This window comes from Pseudorasbora parva, chromosome 4 (assembly GCF_024679245.1).
Source record: "Pseudorasbora parva isolate DD20220531a chromosome 4, ASM2467924v1, whole genome shotgun sequence".
In the NCBI taxonomy this organism is placed as follows: domain Eukaryota; kingdom Metazoa; phylum Chordata; class Actinopteri; order Cypriniformes; family Gobionidae; genus Pseudorasbora; species Pseudorasbora parva.
In genome coordinates this window covers 29,174,257-29,193,805 of record NC_090175.1, presented here as the reverse complement: position 1 = coordinate 29,193,805, position 19,549 = coordinate 29,174,257, and the positions used below count along the sequence as shown (strand labels likewise).

The following is a 19,549-nucleotide window of genomic DNA, read 5'->3' as shown; positions in this document are numbered from 1 at the left end:
AAATTGAAGAAATTTGTCATCAGATTCTGACTGCAGTGTAAATCTATGGGAAGGCTTTTTTTTTTAGATTTCAAGTCTTTGCATAGTGATAGTGAATATTAGCTTTTGTTAAAATAGCAAGGCTGTAATGTGCCTTATACCATTTAAGGGTGGCCTTGGTTAAAAAAGGCTATTCTAACATTAAACTGGCCCATTGGTGCTTCCACACAGCCAGGAAACACATATTTGATGAATGTCCCACTTTTCTTATTGTTAGTAATATTCCATCTTGAATAGTACATTATATATGCTATTGTCTCTATCCTGCTTCTGCTGTATTACCTTTTATTTTTGTTTAAATACACGTCATAGATTTTTTGTTTACAGTTTTATTGATTCAGTTCATTTCATCAATTATAAAACATACTCGAATCAGCTATAAAGCATCTCTGCAGAAAACAGTTCTGTCATTAACCAGCTCAATTCATTTCAGGTTTTGTTCTCATTTAATAGTGTCAGTGCAGTCAAATAATACATAATAAATAATATTACTGATATCAAGGGTAGTAGCTACACACTGCTTCTGCCTGTTATGTTAGTGTCAACCTTTTTAAATATTATTGTAAGACAAGCAGTTTACAGCTTTGCCAATAAATGAGGAGAGTTATGAAAGTGATATGTATAAATAATCTAAAATGATTCTTCATAGGGTTGAATATGTGTGTTTACCTACTTAACAACAATTCTTCTTTTGGGGTCCTCATTTGAGAAACCATAAATAAATATACTGTATACTGCATATAAACATGCTTTATTTTATTATTATTTAATATTCACTTCCTTCCATTCCAAACAAAGATTGGAATGTCTAAACAAACACCAACCATCCAAGATTCTGAGCTGAATCAAAGCTGGAAGGAAAAGTGAAATAAAGTGAGATAAAAAAAGAGAGGATAAAGAGAAATATATTTAGAATAATGCAAATAACTGACCACTTTAGATCCTTAGGCCTCCCTTCTCAAAGACTGAGGAACATCTTTCATAGCGCAACCCTTTTATCTTTGAGATTAGATGCATTATTTTTCTGTTTGAATGCTTCACGATGTACTGTAGCTTCCACTCCTGAGCTGAAAAATAGAAAGTGCTCTCACGCTCTTTGCCACTCAGTTTTGGTAATTCAAATCCAGACGTTTGCCTTTAAATATGTGACTTTTAGAAGTGTAGTTTGACCTGCTTGACTTTCTCTTCACTGTCCCCGTGTTTAATCACCCTCTGCCCCATCTCACTCCATCCTAAAATATCTGAAAAATAGGCCGTCTTCTCATCCATTTTAGTGTTATTTATTTTTAGTACTTGATTCTAATTGGTAGAATTCGACAATTAGTGGCCGATGTACGTTATCACTTATTAGTACTCTTTCTACAAATAACTTTTTATAAGAGGAACAATATAAATATCTGAAGTATTTTCCAGCAGTCAACTAAATATTTGTTTTTACAGAAAAAAAAACCCTGTATATTCAATATGATTCTAAGGTTGCATTTTATGCTTTTATATGCTAACACAGATAGACCGCACAGAGACTATTATTGTTTCCATTATGTGTTACTGTTTACAAAAGTAAAAGCTGAGGTCCATTTCTAGGAAATCATTTGATTGATAGGATTCATTACATTTCTGTTGTTCAGCAGTTGAAGAAAGACAACACTGCCTTATACACTCTAAACAAAGATGGTTCTAAATAGCAAACTGTTTCATTGGCTTGTAATCATAGGGGAACCACTTTAAGTGCTATCATTAAAGGTGCTATACAGCACCTTTGTCAAATGCTGCTATGTAGACCCATAGAACCAGCCCATTGTACACCCTAAACACACTTTGTACATCTTGAGATTTTAGATTTGTTACTCCACTCTCATGTTTGTTATGAATGATAATTTACCACAATAGCTGTTGTGGTACACAAAGCTGTTTTGAATCACTTTTATGCTTTTATGTCTTGTGAGGGCTCTCGTTTTCTTTTCTTTGACTAACAAGAAAGTTTTCAGCTCTGAAACTTACAGGATATTCTTATGTCCTGATTAACTTTTAGATATTAAAGGCTCAAGGGAAAGTTGATTTCTCAATTCATGACCCCTTTAAGCAGCCCAACTGTTTTCAACATTGATAATAATAATATAAATAATTAATGTCTTGAGCATCACATTTTAAAATACAGTAATTTTACTTAAGTAATTATATATATATATATATATATATATATATATATATATATATATATATATATATATTTCACAATATTAATTTGATATTTCACAATATCAATATTAATTTAACATTTCACAATATTAATTTTTTCTGTGTTTTTTATCATATTAATGCAGTCTTGATGAGCTTAAGAAAGTTTCAAAAACCCAAAAGTACTACCAACCACTTTTGAACGATGCATGTTTTCCCTGCAGAGCTTTAGGGTGGGAATTGACATGGCCATCTCTCATGAGGAAGAGAGTCTGGTAAACACACATCAGTCTTTTGTGCCAATCCCTCGGTTACTAACACAAGTGTCCTCAAGAGTTTTATTAGAACTGTTTGGTCAGCACACACACATACACATTCCCAATAGACTTCCCATAATTAACACAGCAGAACTGCACAGCCCAGTTCTGAGCTCTTTAATTAAACCGTAAATGGTTTCAGAGGATGAGTGGATAGGAAAAAAGACCAGAGCGTCAGACAAGGTGTGTGTTTGTGTTTGTGCATGTGTGGTTGGTGTCTCACCGTTGTTTCTTTGTCTGTGTGGAGATTATGACATTCTGATTTGCGTTAAGAAACGGAGCTGAACAGATTGTGTGTGAGTGAGTGAGATTAATTAAACTGAGAAGTGAAAAACAGATATGTGTTGATGTTTTTAAAGAGCCACTCCCAACACCTGAGAATACCAGCTTGGCAAATGTGTGTGTGTGTGCGCGCGCGTGTGTGTGTGTGTGTGTGTGTGTGTGTGTGTTCCTTTATAGCATTAATGAGGAGGCTGCCAGGCAGGTGCTGGCAATAAGCTCCATTTATGATTATGTCAGCAGTAGCGTATGTGTGGTTTTTGAAGTGCTGTCTGATCGTTTCTGGACTTGCTGATTAAGCTTACTGGAACATTTGATTTTGACCAAGAGTAAATGAAAGATGTGTAATGTTCATGTGTTTGTGTGTGCCTCGTTTAAGAGTCTCTCTGAAGTGTGTGTGTGTGTGTGTGTGTGTGTGTGTGTGTGTGTGTGTGTGTGTGTGTGTGTGTGTGTGTGTGTGTGTGTGTGTGTGTGTGTGTGTGTGTGTGTGTGTGTGTGTGGTTGTCAGGGTTCCTATGATGCTTTGTCAGGGCTGAGCTTTGATTGCTCTCTTTGAGGTCCCAGTCGGTCCATTTCCCTTCGATGCAGCAGTTCCAGGAAAGAAGGCTAGGAAGACAAATGAAGGCTGGAAAAAGAGATGCCTGGAAAGAGATGAGACAAGCGTGAGATAGAGAGAAATACAGCTAAAGGAAAGGGATTGTGTTGAGAGGGAAGGATGCAAGGGTAATAAAATATCAGAAGCAGTGAAATGGTGGAGGGTGTTTGGAGTAAATTAATGAGGAGGATGAGATTGAAGAGAGGTTAAAGGGCGGTTTGAGGATGGAGAAAGAAAGGAATTTAAAAGATGAGTGATTTTAAGGGGCACTTTAGACTACTTAAACATGTTTTAGGATGTTTAATCTGCCTTAATAAGCCTCCAAGTAGATTTCATTTTGTGTTTGAAGCCGAAATTAAATCTGTTCATCATATAAAGAAAATCGTATAGGTAATTTTGACGATGTGTTTAAAAACTTTTTGAAGCTTTTTTTTACAGTTTGGTTGATGCAGTTTTTCAGGTTTCATTAAAAAAAATCTTCATTTGTGTTTGATGTAAGTAATGTCACCAGTTTAAATTTTTCACAAGTTTAAATTATCCGGATTATTCACATTTTTTAATTAAAATTGTATTATGGTTCCCCTAAGCATCACCTATATGCAGTATATCTGTAGAAGTGAGGGCACATTAGGGCACATTCTCTCTCTCTCTCTATCTCTCTCTCTCTCTCTCTCTCTCTCTCTCTCTCTCTCTCTCTCTCTCTCTCTCTCTCTCTCTCTCTCTCTCTCTCTCTCTCTCTCTCTCTCTCTCTCTCTCTCTCTCTCTCTCTCTCTCTCTCTCTCTCCAAATGCAATGGTTTATCAAAGCAGACACTGGAAGAGAGAGAGAGAGAGTCTGTCTACCTGCAGCATAATAACATCTATGAACACACATAGAAACATTCATATACTGTATAGACCTTATTCAGAGCAGCACCAATGACTGTTATGAAATCAAGGCTGACAATCAAGGATAGACTTCTGTGTTTTCAACGGTATCCACTGTAAAAAAATACATATAGTAATATCTATATAATAAAATCTCTTATTTCACTTATATTTTTTGACATCTCATATTGTCTACAGTGTTTTGTCTACTGGAATTTCTTGGAATATATTTTTGTAAATATACAATCCAAAACAAATTAAATAACAGTACGGCTCACTGAAGAGATGTATGTCTATCCATCAGCCTCGCTTTAATTACTGTTAAAGAGGATTAGTTCACCCAAAAATGTACATTCTGTCATCATTTACTCTCCCTCAAGTTGCTCCAAAGCTGTATGAATGTCTTTCTTCTGCTGAACACAAAAGAAGATCTTTTGAAGAATGATTAATCAAACAGTTGATGGACCGATCTCTTTAAAAATCAAATATGGTGCTGCTGTGAATAAGGTCTATTGCAAACGATCGCTCGTACACTAGAATACAAAATTCTAGAATTCTTGATTGGCGTTATTGATTATTATAAATTTGAATGTCTCTCTGTTTAGAAATTGTTGTATAACATAAGTATTTTCAAAGAAATGTGAATTATTTTAGACCCCTAACAAGTTTTTTTATTTATTTCCCTTTTAATCTGACACAAATATCAACAGCTCTATCTGTGTGAAATGGCCGTTCTGGAAAATTGCTTGCTTTGTCACACTTTTCACCCTTATATGGAATTTACACTAGGCACACAAGCAGTGTTTGCCCTTTTTCATATTCAACACTTTGAGAGCTCTCCACCAATGTAATGAAATCATGCGAAGGCAAACTTTCATACAGCGCCTCCATATATGACTCACCCTGAAATTCCATTACAAGCTTATAGTGCGTTCAGAAGTACATCACATGAATAGATGAATATGTTGTAGTTTCTCGTTCTTATAGAAGCAACTAAATCTTCCTTAAACTAGCAGACAAACAAACATGTCTATACGGTTATCCTAAAGCTGCAGTAAAAACTGAAAATGAAACATGTTACCATGGTATCAAATGCTAGGCTCTTCAACAGCAATGTATGAGCCTTTTTTAGTAGTGGAAAATTGCTCATAGTATAATCGAGAGACTGTTACTGGCATTAGATGTGCCCAGACTTCATACACTGTGTTTAGCCTGTTTGCTAACAGTATGGGGGTAATAATAAGCCACTGTGTTGACAGGCGATGATTAGCCACTGACATGCTTTCTGTTTCTGTATTTGCTTTTATCCATGTCACTCTCCACAGCCTTTGCTTAGCAGGTGTCCGGTTTAGATAGGGAAACGAAAGACAAAAAAGAAAAGAGTGAATGTGGAATGGAACTATGGCTTATAAATGGTCTGTTTTGAAGACTGCTAATAAAAAGCATGAAAGAAGACAGAAAAGGGGTGAAATGAAATTAGTTGATGCTGAAAAGCTAGTTTGTCCACAGAAAAATAGGGAATGATTTGAGGGGGAGTGGATGGGAATGAGGAAAGGGAAATATAAGTGAGATCAGAGAGGGAAGGAGATGCTAAAGATGCAAAGGAGGTCTTCAAAGTGAATCTGGAGAGAGAAAGATAGATTATGCCGTTTGATTCATGCTGTTTCGTTAAATGCACATTGATTGCTCCGGCTGTAACAAGGTCCCTGCTGAAAATATACACATTAATGAATGACTCTGGACAGGCCAATACTGCTAATGAGAGGGGGGTTGGGTGGGGAGAGGCTGCGTTTATGGTTTTATTTAAACGCTGCTCTGGATTTCTCAATGTGTGGTGTGTGTGACTCATGTTACGACACAACTTCAACTAATCATGCCACCATCACCAACAGATTGCTTCAGTTGTCAATAAAACGTTAATTAGCATTAAGTGGTGCATGAAATGCATGTTAAAGGGGTACATTTACTCATCCTCATGCGTGTGGATGACTACTGTCTTGCTCAATATTAAGGATTTTTTTTTAATAATTAGTATTATTATTAATATAATATGAATTATATTATATTAATATAATTATTATATTATATACATGATTATATTATATACATTATTATTATTATTAATTATTTTATTAATTATTGCCCTTGCACACTTTTCACTTCAGTTTTCTTTGTTTTTCAGCTTGCCGTTCTGACAGAACTCACCCATTCTCATGGCAATGAGAGGGCCGGACTGTCAAATCCTGCCCCTCCAGGAACAGGAAGTATTTATCACAGCGAGAACTTCCAGTTAAAGCTTTCTCCTCCACCACTAGTAGAGGAGTAGTCGACTCCGCCCACTGTTACAAATCTTAATAAAGCACTACCATGTCTGTACAGAACTTTGGTTTTTGAGATGTTGTGTTTTAATAAACTGACAATGATTTGTTAGTCACCACATTACTCCATCACCATAGTTCCTGCAGTGTCAAATCAGATCATATAAATTAACACATCTCATCTGTAATTACTTAATTAATATATGTTACTTCCACAAGTTTCAGAAATGGGTTACAATTTATTTTAAAGTGTCCTTGTTATAGTGCAGTTAAGTACTGAGTATTAATTAATATTAAATATCATGAAACTTACTATGTAATTGGGGTTAGGTTTAGGGTTTGGTAATTTTGCATTATTTAACTGTTATTACAGGGACGCTGTAAAATACCCAGAAATGTATTAAATTAATGTGTGGCCCGTGCTGACAAAATAAGTTGCAATGAGCAAAGTTGGTTAGTTATTTTCAGTTATTAAAACCCTTTAAAACTATGTATGGTTTGTTTGAATCTGTTAAAAACAATTAATCAATAGAGTCAAAAGTCAATTTTAAGAAAAATCAAGTTAACATTTTCTAAAAGTTACAAACAAAATTCACCTAACCATACCTTAAATCCCGGATAATAGCACACCAAATTTTCCACACACCAAATCAAAAACAAATATCTATAGGAAAAATTAATAATATGAATTAATAAAATAACTTTTTTTCCATGACACCACAATTGTTTGATTAAAATTTATGAAACTACCCCACATCAATGTTATAATGTTACAAATCATATGTTTTTCCACAAAACATTTAACCAAACTTTCATATAGGACATAACAGATAATGTTTGTGTTAGGAGACTGTTTTCATAGAAAAAGGAAAGGTACTCCTCCCAGAAAACGCACCAATAAAGAAACGTTTGGTTGCTATTTGGATCACTAGATGAGGGTTAATTAACTAATTTTTGTGAAAACCTCAAAATCGAGGAACATTTTTCACTTATTTTGTCTGTGTCTTGAAATTATCCCATGCGTATTCCGACTCCTTTTACTAGCACAGGTCATATTTATATTGTTAAACAGATCCAAATGGTCCCTTGGCCCATGGCACTGTAATTAGTAGTTTAATTATCCAAGGCAAATAAAGACAAAGAATGTGCAAAAAGATGAAATGATATCCACTAAGGTGGTGTTAACTGTTAGTGAGAGAGATTCATAGCCTCCATTGGCCTGTGTGAAGAAGTTCCATTGGCCTGCGAGTTGGACTTTTAACCTGAAGGTCGCCGGTTTCGGACTCAGTACCAGCAGGAAATGTAGGTGGTGGGAGTGAATGAACAGTGCTCTGTTCCACTCTCATTACCCACAACTGAGGTGCCCTTGAGCAAGGCACCTTACCCTCAATCGCTCCCCGGCGCCACAGCAAAGAATGGCTGCCCACTGCTCACTGCAGGATGGCGCCTGTAGAACTCAAAGATTGTGGTCTGATTGTGTGTAATTTTGTTTTTCTTTTACCTCTCTTTAGAGTTGTAAAAAAAATGAGCTATGGTTAAGAAGGATCCAACAATCTGCTCAGCAGATTCCGAAGGTCCATTGTGGCCTTTTTTTTTTTTTTTTTTTTTTTTTTTTGTAAAAAATGTAACAAAACCAGATTGCGCATTAAAGCTACACTATGTAACTTTTCCGTCTGCTAGAGGTCACTTATTCAAATGTTCTCTCAATTTAAAAATAGTATATTGTAAGCACTCAACTGAACAGAATATATGGCCTGGTGGTTTTGGGATATTTTACTGCAAAAATACTACATAATGCAGCTTTAAGTCAGCAGGATGAACATTCTCAACTGGCGAAGAAAGTGCATCCACCGCCCATCTACATTAGTATCACTGATCCCAATATACACAGTTACTTAAACAGGAAACAGTTAGATGTGTGTGCTAGAGAGCAGATACACAGTGAGTCCTTTAAGCAATAAAGGGCAGGCGTTGTTCCCGTTCAGCCTCTGAGCAAGGATTGTTCTTTCTTCAAACGCTCATTTCCGTGTCCTAAACAGTGTAAGGCACAGAAATGCACCACAAACACTGCCCTGTTGATGCAGCTGCGAGTGCATTTTGTGTAGATACATAGATAGTGTCTTCCTGTTGGTTCCCATCAATTAGCACAGGTGATATAAACCAACATAGCCACAGCTAGAACGCCTCTTGAAGTAAGATGTCAACACTGCATCACACAAGTTATTTGTCCACCTACACTTCTATACATAGAGCATTAATGTTCCCTAAACTGTTCAGCAGCAGCCTGACTGCTTCCACCTCACATTCCACATTTAATACACACGTACGCACTTGAATACCCTGGATAAAAGGCCATTTCTAAGTGTGCCGGCGAGTGTTTATATGTGTGGGCAGCGGAAAAGAGTGAATCAAAAGGATGAAGTGTTTTTCGACGATGGCTCTAAATCCCTCTGATTGCGCTGAGCCTCGGCCCGTGTCTCTAAAGTGCTGTAGAAACCTGACAAATGGGCATTCGGGGGAAAGAAATTATTACAGGTCATTCGTGAAAAGTTGTCCAAAGTGACCTTTCATACTCTCAGTTGCACGTTATGAGGTTAACCATTTTTAAAGCATTTCCGTGGTGTAATGTGTTGAATTATTTCATTTAAATCCTGATGGATGCTTTGCCTGCCACATTAAGATGTTTGATGCATATAAGGAAGGATAATAGTGTAGTCTCACTGAATGCATAAATATGGAAGGCTTTTAAAAGAGCACAATCCTCATTAGCACTACAAAAAGAAAGCTATGCTGTTTAAAAACTCTGGTTTATTCCAGCTAGACATGTTTAATGAGCCTTTTTCATTCAAATGATCTCCCTCTGTAAAACACAGAGAGAAGAACCATCATCATATTGCACTGTATTGATCTTGTTTCGAGGAGAGTACTTCATACAAATGGCAAAAAAATAAACTGACGGACACGGAATCCAGTGCAGAGAGCTGTGAAGTGCAGTGTTTGTGTTTCTTATTTTAAAAAGCATTAAGCAAACTTCTGCTTCAAGTGCAGCCTTTCAGCAGCATATTCTTTAAAAGCAATTTGCTGACTTTCTATTCCATTTTTTTTTCATATTTTCAGGACGAAAATTATTAGTTTGACAGGAGCTTTGGAATACATCCTTTTCTGTGGATGTTGCCATGGCATGGAATTTGATGTAAAATAAGGGCAATGTGTAATATTAATTTCCCTTTAATTGAGCCCGAATGAGTGCTGAATATTAAAAGCTGTTTAACCCCTCCTAAAATGCAAAGGTTGTTCTCAAGACTCCCAGCTGATCAAGCGACGCCTGAGTGTGGCTGACATCTCCGGAGTGCTTCTGAATGATTATTGCTACACGTGAGACTATACAGTTCATTTGCACAGACTTGGCAATGTTTGATGCCAACAACTCACAAAATATTAGATACTTTTTAATAAATGCCTTAATAGGGCCTATTCTACATGATGTGAACTAGGTTTATTTACATTTATGCATTTGCCAGATGCTTTTATCCAAAGCGACTTACATTGTATTCAAAGTAACATGCACATTTTACATTTTTGTCCGTTCTTGCTTTCCCTGGGAATCAAACCCATGACCTTGGCACACTACTGTTTGAGTTACAGGAAAAGGTTTAATAATTACAAATGTAATTCAAATTATTGTAGCCCAAACGGTGTGGTCCAAAAGGCTTAGACAGCATTAAAACTATATGTTTTGGTTGTGCCTTGTTTTAAGGTGTCCTTGTTGCAGTTTAATAAGCTAATACAATCAAGTATTAACTGAGTAATATTAGGGTGCTTTCACATCTCTAGTTCGGTTAATTAGGTCCGAACCAAGGGCAAACAATAATACATTGTTGCATTTTTCAGCTTTTTTGGTTCCTTTTCACACCACACTGATTGCTTTGGTCCAAACCAGTTGAAACAAACCAAAACGCAGGCAGGTGACAACATACACATCACTCATTGGCCATGGCGTATTTCCTAAACTGCTTTTCGATTGGTCAGAATTTACATGTGGGAAAATTCCAACAGAAGAGGCAAAGCCAGCAAACTATAATAACACTAGTATGGAGAGACGACTGCGGGCTGGTTTTGCCCCTGGCCATAATCTACTAAACTGTGTGTATTTACCACAGGATGCAAACAATACATTTCTATAATGAAGCGCGGATGCGACATGAAAACAACGTTCTAATGCACTGCAAATGGCGAGCGCGCATCGCTCGTCACTTCAAGCGGAGGCGTGCATTAATTATTCTTGACATTTTCAACGATCTGTCAGGTAATAATGTCATGCACACAATGTCAGCGCAGCTAACTACGGCAGCTGGTTTAGTCCAAAAATGATCAGTACTTTTGCAGTTGGTTCTGTTCGAGGTCAGATCATGTTCTCATCACAAAAAACAAAACGTTCCAGAGTTCGATTGAAAGCGTACCGAGACCACCTCTTCAAGGAGCTTTAAGGTCCGCTTTTGGTGCGCACCCCAGTGCGATTGGTACTTTCAGACCTGACCAAACGAACCGCACCAAAGAGGGAAACGAACTCTAGTACGATTCAACTGAACTAAATGAGGCAGGTGTGAAAGCACCCTTAATTAAAGGGTACATAACACACAGTATCTCATGTCAATCTTGAGTACCTATATAGTAGTATTGCATCCTTCATATCTCTGAAGAGTCTAGTTTTATTATATTTATAAAAGAGAGATATGCTGGACTGATTCTTTCCAAAAACAGCTGAGCTTGTGCAGGCGTGCAGTGGGCAGACCTAAAGAGACAAGAGCACGCACACACGCAACACACACACACACAAAATACAACATGGCATTTTCCCTGGATAACTTGATTCACCATTCATGTTTACATTTTATGTACTTATGCACCGATTGCCAACAAAACACAGACATTTGATGCATTTTCATTCACTGTCTGTGGTTTCGACCCGTGACAGGGAACAAACTCCAGAAAAACAAACTGCATCCACTGTTTCCTTAATGCTGGATTATTTGGGAAGCTGAACAAGGTTATCTTTCCCTTGCAACCAAAAACACACATCTTTAGTGACATTGTTGATCTAAACAAAATGGCAGTGCTGCCGACAGCTACCGAAGCTTGATTATGGACGTGCTTTTGCTCTCTGATTGATGTGCGCACATGCTCATCCGGGAAAAGTGCCTGTAAAAGGAATTCCTCCCTCAGATACTGCTCCATAAGGCTGTGATTATGGGGCGTGTTTCAACTGAACCAGGAAAGAAAATACCTCTGCACTTAATTGGATAGACCTACAACCAGTTAGAGCAATAGAATATCTGACGGGTGACGGATAGTTGTCTACAGAACTCAACTGCAAGCACGCTGGATGTAGAATAGTAATGAGGAATGCATATGCGAACAAGCTCTACATTTAGGATTAGAAAGAATTAAACTCAATCACTCGTTGGTAACGTAACATGTATGATTACTTTGCATTATCTGTCCATCATCATATAAAGCCCGCCCTCAAAATTTGATTGGTCCAAACTGCTCTTGTTTAGCATAGTTGCTCCACAACAGATCAAGTCCAGACCGAACTTCCCGACCTCAAATGCTGTGGGCAGGGCTAAGTTTGGCTGACATCCAGGCTAGTCATTTTTAGCATGAGAATCCAACTCTTTGGTGGTGTAAATAAGTCAGAATGCATGAAATAGTAAACTTTAGCTAAAATTAACAAAAAAGTACTTACTATAGTGTTAGTGTTACAAGTGTCGGCTGCAGCAGAGAAGTGGAGATCCAAGACTTCCAAACAAAATGGGCTTTAGTCAAATCAGACTCAGAACAGAACATCAAACACCATAAACTTAACTTCATGAAACTTAACGTAAGACCTGACAAGGAAGGAATGAACATAAGGGAACTAAATACACACACTGAAGACTAGACTAATGAGCAACAGGTAACACAGATGACTATACACAGCTGACACGAACTAAACTCATGACGGTAACCAAGGGAACAGACAAATGGTGGGAAACTGAGAACAAAGGAACATGTGATAACTCAAACTAGGAAATACATGGAAAACATCACAACAAAATCACAGATATGTAACATTACCCAACCCCCTCCCAGAAGGCACGTTCTCGTGCCGTAGAAGTCCAACTGGCGGGTCGGCACTGGGGCCTGAATGACTCGGAGGCCTCCAGGGTGGAGCTGTGGGTGGCCATGGCAGGTCAGGGGCCGTGGGCGGCCATGGCAGGTCAGGAGTCTTTATGGGCGGAGCTGGAGCCCTGAGCGGAGCTGGAGCCCTGGGTGGAGCTTGAGCCCTGGGCAGAGCTGGAGCCCTGAGCGGAGCTGGAGCCTTGGGCAGAACAGGAGCCCTGGGTGGATCTGGAGCCCCGGGCGGAGCTGGAGCCTTGGGCAGAACAGGAGCCCTGGGTGGATCTGGAGCCCCGGGCGGAGCTGGAGCCTTGGGCAGAACAGGAGCCCTGGGTGGATCTGGAGCACTGGGCGGAGCTGGAGCCTTGGGCAGAACAGGAGCCCTGGGTGGATCTGGAGCCCTGGGCGGAGCTGGAGCCTTGGGCAGAACAGGAGCCTTGGGTGGATCACCACCCACATGTTCCCCACACACGGGCGTATGCCCCCCCAACCCCCAACCCCCCAATAAAAAAAAAATTGTTTTGCGGAACTTAAGGGTTGTATGGAGGGCTCGTGGGCGGCTAACTGAAGTAACCCATTTATTAAAGATTACTGCATCAGCAACTAATGAAAATTCTACATGCTTAATAGATTAAGGAATCATTAAATTGTTATTAGCTAAATGTGTCATAATGTATTAATTCCTTAATAACATATTATATTAACTAATAATGTAAATGAATGTGTTAATTACCACAAGGGGTCAAAGCCATGCATTTCAACTTCCAGTTGTCTGCTTTAATTAATCATTAGCTAATGATTTATAAAGGCATCATTATGTTATGACTTTTTGGGGCACATGACTATTAACTAATTCAAAATTAATTCAAAACCCATAACCGCAATTACATATTACTTAATCAATTAGTTAATAGTCCTTTCCCCTAACAAGTAAAGTAATGAAAACAAGTAATGATTACTTAATCTATTAATCATGCATCTTCATTAGTTGTTGATGCAGTAGCCTAATCATTAATAAACGGGTTAGTTCACCATTAGTAATACATTAATTCATGATTATCTGTGCATTAATGAAGCATGAATTAATGCATATTAGTGCACCCGTATTGTAAAGTGTTACCAACATTTTTTTTTTAAATTAAAAATACACATTCTTGTTGTCCATAGTTAATATGATGATTGTCACCTGTGTGAACTTGAGTGAAACTGACTTGATATAAATTCTAAAATCACCTTAACACCAGTTGGATAGTCCCATAATAGTCTTTTTAAAGGAAGGATTGATTGTGACAACATGCCCCACGGAAGGGGGTAAATGTTTAACTGCTTTTTGGTTTTTATTGCTATTCAAGTACTTTATTCTGAACGTAGCCTACCTTATTTTGTCTTGCACCCAAAACAGTCAAGAACGCTCGAGTACAGTATTACTTCTGAATCCTTGTATTTTTACTATATTTGCACACAAGTGTCAGATTTGAATGTGAGACAAATATGAAATTCAGATGTGACAATCTTTGGCATGAGTGGTATAATATTGAACAGTTGCTAGGTTACACTGATGCTAACGAATCAAGATCAAGGCAGGGCAGCTGCTATTGGCCTAAAGGATGAAGGGCTTCAAGCAGAAGATCTCCTCATGCTGGCTATAGTACATCCTCAGAAATCCATCATTCATCACTCCACCGTGAAAAACAAATCAAGTATTTCATGGAACAAATGCACTGCACTCTTCAATACATTGTATTGTGAGTTTTGCTAAACGATACTTTAAGAAGATAGCATGCTATTGTTTCTGTGAGAAGTATATTTTTGTACTTTTATTTGGTTAGCCTAAATGTTCAGTTTTGGTTTTATGGTCTTTTTTTGCAAAGACTTTATAAAACGTGCTGTGTATAAAACTGTGTTTTATACACAGCAAAAAAATAGACTGCATTTGACCAAAATTACAGCATCTGGAGAAATGAATAGCATCGTAAAGGTGTATGGTTGTCAGTTAATGTGACTTTATCAAATAGGCCTAATGTAATATTGGATATTATTGTCTGGGTTATCTGTTGGGAAAAAATGCACATGAACACCTTCTGATGTCATGTTTACCATTGGGAAGTTCAGAAATAATTTTGATACCCAAATTCCTGAGATGTGCATGCCATAAACTTTAAACATAGATCTACTGTTGTATCAGGTGTGATTTATTTGTTTTTGTTTCCATAGTTACTTATTATTTACATGTGTTTAGTGTAGATCCTCTTTATTTCTGCATGCACATGATAACCATAAATAAAGCTCAGGACACTGTAAAATAAAGTGTTACCGGCTTTTTACAGTTCAGAATCATTACAGAAATTACAACATTGCATTAACGCACCATTTATACTGCCCTGAGTTTCTGTTGTCCTATGATCAGTTCTCGTCAATGTATATTGTTTTTGATGGCTTATGTTTCTTAATCGACTGTAGCCTACTCCAGAGACTATTCTTGTGTTTATACTTTAGCATCTTTGGTGGATCTTTGTTTTGTTTATTAAAGATTATTTAAATTATTATCTTTGTCTGTGTGATCTAAAACACACCAGTGGCAAACATTTGTACTATAATATCATTTTATAATATCGGAAATATAAAGACAAAATCCTTGCAGTGGTGCACATTTTTTTACTCAATTTGTTGTCCTAATTAAATAACTGAACATAAAACACTTAAACTGTGAGTCGTACAATGAATATCTGTTTGAACTCTCTTCTGTTTTTAATTTGCTAGAGTAGAAACTAAACTGATATGTGTAATATGTGTGATCATTTAGTTTAACATTATTTGTACAGGCATGTTTCATGAGCAGTTATGTTTAATAGATGTTTATCTCCAAATCGTTAAGTACTACTACTGTATAATATGACAGAGTTCCATATTTTGTCTTACACCCAAAAAAACCTAGAATGTTTCAGAAAGCAAAGTCACCTCTATTTATATACAGCTTTATCCAACATGTTTTTTTTTTTTTTAAAGTAGCTTTACAGTGATAACAAAAATAATATAAAGATACAGAGTTTATTTCGTAAATTTTGTAAATTGGCTCTAAACAAATAGTGTCATTATTCAGCTGAGGTTAGTTCAGTGTTGATTCATATCCATTGTACGCATTGATTATTTAATATGTTTATTTAATCTATAAAGCAGTTCTGCAGAATTTCCTGGCTCAGAAACCCAGCTTAGTCGAGGGGTCAGTTCTCCTCTGGCCAACGAATGAACATGGTGTGATTGTGATTCAGGCTGCATCACAAGTCAGAAATCAGATTTTGAATCATATCATTCAAATTTCATCAGGTTCCTTTTGCTTGAAGATCAGTTTCATCACGCCAGTATGAAGACGAAGCTGTGCAGAAAAGAGACTGCCTCTTAAAGGACAACTCTGTTGAAAAATAAACCTGGGGTAAATAACACATGGTTACAGAGTAGATCGTTCTCTGTGATGCACTTTCATGGAAATCAAATATAAAGAGTTTTATCTCTAAAAACAGATCAGCTTTTAATGCTTGTTAATACCTCTAACAATGCTCAAAATAGCCTCAAACTAACATGGAAGCATAATGAGGGTCCCTACATGCAAACCGAAGCATTGAGAACTTTGTAAGTGGACTCACAGTTGAATAAGAAGATATTTTAAAGACAGTGCATTATGCGTATACGGACAGCAGGCATCTTGGAAAACTGAAGAACTGTGACTTGGAATCTCATATGGTCTGTTGTCTCCAGAAGAAAGCACTGAACGCAGCAGCATAAATAACTAAAAACACAAATATCCATGTAATTAGATTTCACAAAATTAATTCCTATCAACCAGCTCACTTAGCACAGCGTTCGCGGCTCGACTCGCTGAGACTTTTTTCCAAGATGGCTGCTGTTTGTAAACGCATAATGTCTTTATAAAGTATCTTCTTATTAAACTGTTATACACTTACAAATTTCTCAATGCTTTGGTTTGCATATATAGGGACCCTCATTATGCTACCATGTTAATTTGAGGCTATTTTGAGCCTTGTTAGTGCTTGGTATTAACTAGCGATTTAATTTTACTTACTCTGTACCCCTTAGACAAGCGTTAAAATCTAATCTGTTTTTAAAGATAAAACTCTTTACATTCGATTTTCATGAAAACACATCCCACAGAAACGATCTACTCTGTGTGAATTACACCTAGGTTACTTTTTCACCGGAGTTGTCCTTTAAATACATTTAAGCAACTTCTTGAATATGGCTATATCTACAAACATACACTTTTGGCATTTTGGTTTAATTTTAAATGTGGTCAACAGTCAGCCACAAATAGAGGAGACCTGGTATGGTTGTAACACTTTTTTCTTCAGAACCTAAAATCATCTCACAAAGTCTGTGATATAGTTGCACAAATGTTAATTGTTGCCATTTGGAGTTGACAATTGTGGGTACTTTGCCTGAAACTTTCAGCCGTGTAGCTAAAAAAAAAAAAAAAAAAAAAAAAATTAGTTTTAGGTGCTGAAGAAAAGTTTTACAACCATACCCGGTCTCCCCTTTATCACAGACTTTGTGAGATGATGATAAATACAAATAAGTCCTTTTTTACAACCTACCCCACTACTGTTGTTTGTTGTTTTTTTACTTTCTTACCTCAGAATTAGATGTTCTCCTGTAGCTTCAGGAGAGATAGCAACACAGACTGGAAAACCTCCATGTGGGATCGTAAAGGAAGCCAAAGGAAACTATTTAAAACCCAAACTGGATATGTTGTGTACGTGTATAAAAAAGCTAGGGCCCTTTTCTAACATTCTGAGCATATGGTCTGAAGCGCAGGTGCACTTAGGGTGTGGTGTGTCCAAATCCACTTTTGCTAGGTTAACCACAGAAAAAATGTTTGCAACAGCAGGTGCATCATTGAAAAGGGTTGAATGTTAGGGCTGTGCTAGAGCCACTCGGCTGAGGTGCCCCTCTTTCCCCTCGGCCTCCCTTACCCCCAGAGGATTCCCATAAAAGCGCTCTCTTCCACTAAACATCCACTAATTCTGCTAATCCTCTCTGTGGAGATGACATTTCCTGAATGTCGTCCCATTAACAGGTAGATTACAAACTACAATCCAACTACAATATACAGACAGTGGTTGATCCACAGAAAAGTAAATTGTTAGTTTGTTTTTGTATTTTTGTCTGTAATATTTTGCTGCTGGTCTTCTATTAGAGCTAACAATTTGTGCAAAATATTAATATTGTTGGAAGATAATTAACTGGCTAATCAAATTATTGTACCTGATCTGATGTAACATAAATAACAAAAAAATTTCATTGTTGGCACACTTTGTAAACAAAAAACAATGACTCCACAAAAAAGAAGACAGAGTGAGAGAGAGAGCAAAGGGAGGCGAATGTCATTCAACACTGCAAATTTGGATTAAAGCTCTATCATATTAGCAGGTGAATCATCATATAATATTTAGCTGACGGTTTGTCACACTTGTATTCCTGTAAAGTATATTTCCCATTATAAAAAATTGATACTTATTTAAAAAAAAATCTTTAGCAAAGCTTGTATTTTCTGTTTACTTTGATAAATAAAAGAATGTATTATTGTTCAAAACATATATTATGTTAATAAAGATAAATACTATAGACCCTTTTACAGCCCACGTGATCAAAGAGTTGCGCGCGCATTTTGGCAATGGAAGTGGTGTTGTTCCCTAGTGGTTCTAACGTGTGAGCAACTCCGAAAGTTTATCAAAACGGTTTCCCAGCATCAAAATGTCTGGCTGTTGCGTTTTCGGTTGCACTAATCGCCACCAATGGGCTTAAGTTTTATAGGATTCCGACAGGATCACGGCCGTTTCAGAAGAATCGGCGGTACCGGTGGCTGCAGGCGATTAAATGCATTGATTGGAACGAGGACATAAAAATGCTGGCATAAGAAAAAATTCATTTGTAAAACATTTACTGCATTTGAAACTTAATTATTTATAATAATCCTCCCAACATTGGCTGCCACTGGTGTGTATAATGTACCCCCCACCCCCAGATTATCATATCAATAATCACAGTACTTTATCAATTTCATTTGTAATGATTTTATTAATAGTTTAATTGCAAAATAACCATCTGAGAAATGTATGCAAGCAACATAGTTGCTATTAAAGTACTATAGCATTACAAAATTAAACTTTAAACAGAAGTGTGTCGAAACGAATCAATAACAACATAAAATGTAAGGAAAAGGATAAATGTATGTCTGTGTGAAGAATAAGAATAAATGTAGAAAATTGTATTGGACATTTTGTACATTCCCACAGACACGTATTCATAAGCATCCAGTGATTTATATGCTTGTTTCGGGTGTACACGCTCGGTTTCTCAACTAAATACGTATATATCCGACCACTAAGTTATATCTGGCCATCTGCTAACATCTTCTATCCACTCCACTATAGTACGCGGATCTGGTAGCCGAATACCATTTGATAAAGTCAACTTTTTAAAATAACTTTCTCGGTTTGTTGCTTAATCCGCTCACGTAGCTTGACATGCCGCTGATTCTCGCCACAGTTTGTTGCCAAAATGCGCGCGCATACGTTGCTACGTCATCATTGTATACAAACAGTAAAAGGGTCTATTCTTCTCTCTATTCTATTCTTTAACTGAACTGATTTTATGATTTCATCAATGACCAAGTTTAAATACAAAGCTTAATGCTAAATCACTCAAGTAACCCTTTAAGGGAAAATAAGTTGATTTTAAATTTCATGACATCAACACATCTCAAAAAAGTTGGGACTAGGCCAT

General features: G+C 37.1%; 1 protein-coding gene across 1 annotated transcript in view; it reads left to right on the top strand.

Moving 5' to 3' along the window:
* vps8 (VPS8 subunit of CORVET complex) overlaps positions 1-6,655 on the top strand; it is a 181,120-nt gene extending 174,465 nt beyond the window's left edge. The window contains exon 45 of the mRNA XM_067441498.1: positions 6,457-6,655. Within this exon, the coding sequence (XP_067297599.1) occupies positions 6,457-6,600 (144 nt within the window). The 3' untranslated portion in view covers positions 6,601-6,655. The remainder of the gene's footprint in view (positions 1-6,456) is intronic.
* Positions 6,656-19,549: the final 12,894 nt, after the last annotated feature.